The following is a 4,184-nucleotide window of genomic DNA, read 5'->3' as shown; positions in this document are numbered from 1 at the left end:
AAAAAAAAACAAAGGAATTCTTCACATTTATTTTTCTAAATAAATAAAATAAAATGGCAAAACCAAATATGGAAACAAGCATCCACAATGGGACCCAGAACACGACACGAAAGAATAAATCCAACGGCTGAGATTTCTCAATTTCCATCGAAGCTATTAGGGTTTGGTGTGTAACCTTCCCTATATAAACTCGGAAACCTCAAAGTAGCCATTCCTCTTTGCAGTTTTTTTTTTCATTTGAGCTTTGTCTCTGAGAGAGATAAGGTCACTCTATCAAAGCTCAACACTGCATCTGTCGCCGCCGTAAAAAGATCCATTTTTTATTTTCCGATTAGAAGAATTTTCGTTGTTGTTCTTTGAGCTGATTCGGAGAGAGGAAGAAGAAGAAGAAGAAAGACGAGAGATTTTAGATTAATTTCTTGAAAAAATGGCGCAGATTCAGAATGCCAACGGTGGAGTAGCGGTTTCCGGTGCCGCCGCGGCGGCGGTCGGAGCGGCGCAGCAGGGAACGACGTCGCTGTACGTGGGAGATCTAGACCAGACGGTGACGGATTCGCAGCTGTTCGAGGCGTTTAGCCAAGCGGGCCAGGTGGTTTCTGTTCGTGTCTGTAGAGACATGACGACAAGGAGATCTCTTGGCTACGGATACGTTAATTACGCCACTCCTCAAGATGGTAACTCTCTGTCTTTTAAGATTGAATCTAAGATTGATAAATTGAAATTAAGATTTGCTTGTTGTATTGTCTGCATTGATGTGTCATAATTATGTTTCTGAGATCTGTTTTTTTTTTTTTTTTGAGGATAGGGCATAATTAGCGAGAGATAATATTATTTGGAAACTGTATAATAAAAATGTGAAACCTTGTTAGGTTGTAGAGTGGTTTAAAATTGAAAACAGTGTGACATTTTTTTGTTCTTGGCAAAACTAATAATATTATTACTTTTGATTTTACCAAACAAATAATTGCTTTAAGATTGTGTTATTGTTCATTTTTAAAACAATTGGTCCCATTAATGATTGATTCAAGTGTTAGTTTGTATGTGTAAATGATTCTCCTTTGTGACAGCTACGAGGGCACTGAATGAGCTGAACTTCATGGCTCTCAATGGAAGGGCTATTAGAGTTATGTACTCTGTTCGTGATCCAAGTGTCCGTAAGAGCGGTCTTGGTAACATATTCATCAAGGTAATCTCCCTTATATCCTTATTACCTATTTCAAACTTGCAATGCAGTGTTTGATTTCTTGTTTGGACATTGTTCAGAATCTTGACAAATCAATCGATCACAAAGCCCTCCACGAGACATTCTCCGCCTTTGGTGCTATCCTGTCTTGCAAAGTGGCTGTTGACCCCTCTGGCCAGTCCAAAGGCTACGGCTTTGTGCAGTACGACACTGAAGAAGCAGCTCAGAGAGCCATAGAGCAGTTGAACGGGATGCTTCTCAACGACAAGCAAGTCTACGTTGGACCCTTTGTTCACAAGCAGCAGAGAGACCCTTCTGGTGAGAAGGTGAAGTTCAACAACGTCTATGTCAAAAACCTCTCGGAGTCCATGAGTGACGAGGAGCTGAAGAAAGTGTTTGGAGAGTTTGGTGTGACTACTAGCTGCGTTATCATGAGAGACGGCGAAGGCAAGTCTAAAGGCTTTGGATTTGTCAATTTCGAGAGTTCGGAAGACGCCGCCAAAGCTGTTGAGGCTCTCAATGGAAAGACCTTTGACGACAAGGAGTGGTTTGTTGGGAGAGCTCAGAAGAAGTCGGAGAGGGAAAACGAACTCAAACAAAAGTATGAGCAGAGTTTGAAGGAGGCTGCTGACAAGTCTCAGGGGTCCAACTTGTATGTTAAGAACTTGGATGAGTCTGTCACAGACGAGAAGCTCAGAGAACATTTTACTCCCTTTGGAACTATTACATCCTGCAAGGTATGTGACTGACACAGTAATAGGCACCGCTTATTTATATCTTTAACTAATTTAGATTAGGGGATGTTATTGGTTTGTTATTCCAAAATAGTTAAAGAGTTTTGTAGATTATTAGATTTTTAACTGAAGATAATTATAAACTTCTACAGAGTTTAGCTTTAGATATGTTATATAGTATTATGTTTCTGTGTTTGTAATTATCCTCTCCATCCTTTGCCTTTCTCTCTCTCTTATTGCAGCAGTTCATCTGTTTTTTTCATGGCTAGTGAATTTCAATTTTTTTTCTTTTTGCTTTTTTTTTTTTTTGACTTTGTAAAATAATGAATCGAATAACTCTAGATTCTTATAAACTATTAACTACTTATTACAAGTTCATAAACTAATAACGCAAGATTTTATTATAGTTTTGAAAAGTCTCAATTGAATAAGACTAGAATAATTATAAAATCTAAATCTATATAACTCTTTAAATACACAATCTAAAAACTTTATTACATTTTGAATGTGACAGGTGATGCGTGACCCTACTGGAGTGAGTAGAGGATCTGGATTTGTGGCATTCTCAACTCCTGAGGAAGCATCTAGAGCTGTAAGTGACTACCATATAAAGAAGACATGTTGAATTTTATAGTGATCTCAATGTTTAACTTGTCCTTGGGTTCAGATTGCTGAGATGAATGGTAAAATGATTGTCTCAAAGCCTCTATATGTCGCTCTTGCACAGAGGAAAGAAGACCGCAAAGCTAGGTTACAGGTCTGTTTATGTTTTAACCTTAAACAAGAGTTGACGTTTTCCTATTCTCATAGTACTCAATTTTCACTGTCTTGGGTTTCAGGCTCAGTTTTCACAGATGAGGCCAGTACCTGCGGTTGGTCCAAGGATGCCAATGTATCCACCCGGTGGTCCACCAATGGGTCAACAACTCTTCTATGGCCAAGGACCTCCTGGCATGATTCCTCCTCAGGTAAAAGTCAAAGTTCTTTAGCTAAAAACATGTGAAACCAATCTTTATAACTCTTCTTCTCCATTGAACAGCCTGGATACGGGTATCAACAACAGCTTGTACCGGGTATGAGACCTGGTGGGGCACCGATGCCAAACTTCTTCATGCCTATGATGCAACAAGGCCAGCAACAACAGCAGCAGCAACGACCTGGTGGTGGTGGTAGAAGAGGAGGAGCTCTTCCACAACCACAACAACCTTCCCCTATGATGCAGCCACAGCAGGTTAAGTATCTTCTGCAGCCATTGTCTCTTCGAGAATGATTTGCGTTCTTATATTTTTTTGTATTCTCCAGATGCATCCAAGGGGTAGAATGTATAGGTATCCACAGAGAGATGTAAACCCAATGCCTGGTCTTACTCCAAACATGCTTTCTGTCCCATATGACGTGTCTGGTGGTGGTGCTCATCTTCGTGATTCACCTGCTGCTTCTCAGCCTGTTCCTATTGGAGCTTTGGCTACATCACTCGCTAACGCAGCTCCAGAGCATCAGAGAACGGTAAATTTAAAATGTTGTTTATTTCAACTGCGAAACACTGAGACAATTATTTGTGTACTTAGAAGTGTTACTTTTTTCTCAAACAGATGCTTGGTGAGAATCTGTACCCACTAGTGGAGCAGCTTGAGCCAGAATCAGCAGCTAAAGTCACGGGAATGCTTCTTGAAATGGACCAAACCGAAGTACTTCACTTGCTGGAATCTCCTGATGCACTTAAAGCTAAAGTTGCAGAGGCAATGGATGTTCTGAGGAGTGTAGCTCAGCAGCAGCAAGCTGGTGGTGCAGCTGATCAGTTAGCTTCTCTGTCTCTTGGAGACAACATCGTACCTTGAGTTATAAGTACTTTGTTTGTCCATGTGGAGAATCAGATACAAAGAGTGGTTCTTGAAAGTTTTGGATTTCAATGTTTTTTTTGTTTTGTTTTGGCCGAGAGCTTTTAATCTTTAATACTTTGGGAAGTTTTGGATCATTACCAATTCCATAGATCTTGTTTTGCATTTATCTATTTAAGATTCATAAAACGTTTGGTTTATAAAGCGTTTGATGATCTTAGTCACAAAATGCACCAAAACTAGCGCATTGTTGAGTTCATATTAATTAGTTCATTTAGTTCTAATTCCATAAACAAAACAATGTTTCATCGAAATTGTGTTTTTTTCTTTGTTTCTATATTGGCCCCAAAGGCACTATGGAAATTAGATTGTATGCCTAACAAAAAAATTATAAAAATCTAACAGTTTTACCTAATTAGCTAGAGTATA

At 39.3% G+C, this 4,184-nt stretch overlaps 1 protein-coding gene across 1 annotated transcript; it reads left to right on the top strand.

The window, feature by feature from the left end:
- Window positions 1-207: 207 nt before the first annotated feature.
- LOC106300511 (polyadenylate-binding protein 8) lies at window positions 208-3,953 on the top strand. Its single transcript, XM_013736666.1, has 9 exons — window positions 208-674; window positions 1,068-1,186; window positions 1,264-1,920; window positions 2,432-2,509; window positions 2,585-2,674; window positions 2,757-2,885; window positions 2,957-3,148; window positions 3,220-3,423; window positions 3,510-3,953. The coding sequence occupies exons 1-9, from the start codon at window positions 428-430 to the stop codon at window positions 3,753-3,755; spliced, it is 1,962 nt and encodes a 653-aa protein (XP_013592120.1). The 5' UTR covers window positions 208-427; the 3' UTR covers window positions 3,756-3,953.
- Window positions 3,954-4,184: the final 231 nt, after the last annotated feature.

This window comes from Brassica oleracea, chromosome C6, assembly GCF_000695525.1.
Source record: "Brassica oleracea var. oleracea cultivar TO1000 chromosome C6, BOL, whole genome shotgun sequence".
Lineage (NCBI taxonomy): Eukaryota > Viridiplantae > Streptophyta > Magnoliopsida > Brassicales > Brassicaceae > Brassica > Brassica oleracea.
The sequence above is the reverse complement of the archived record's forward strand: the minus strand, read 5'-3'. Positions and strand labels throughout refer to the sequence as shown.

Bases quoted from the DNA above. Each gene is read 5' to 3' on its own strand.
- LOC106300511 (XM_013736666.1), top strand. From the start codon at position 428: ATGGCGCAGATTCAGAATGCCAACGGTGGAGTAGCGGTTTCCGGTGCC. The intron at 1,921-2,431 runs GTATGTGACTGA...TGAATGTGACAG, and splicing joins GAACTATTACATCCTGCAAG to GTGATGCGTGACCCTACTGG. The intron at 3,424-3,509 runs GTAAATTTAAAA...TTTCTCAAACAG, and splicing joins CTCCAGAGCATCAGAGAACG to ATGCTTGGTGAGAATCTGTA.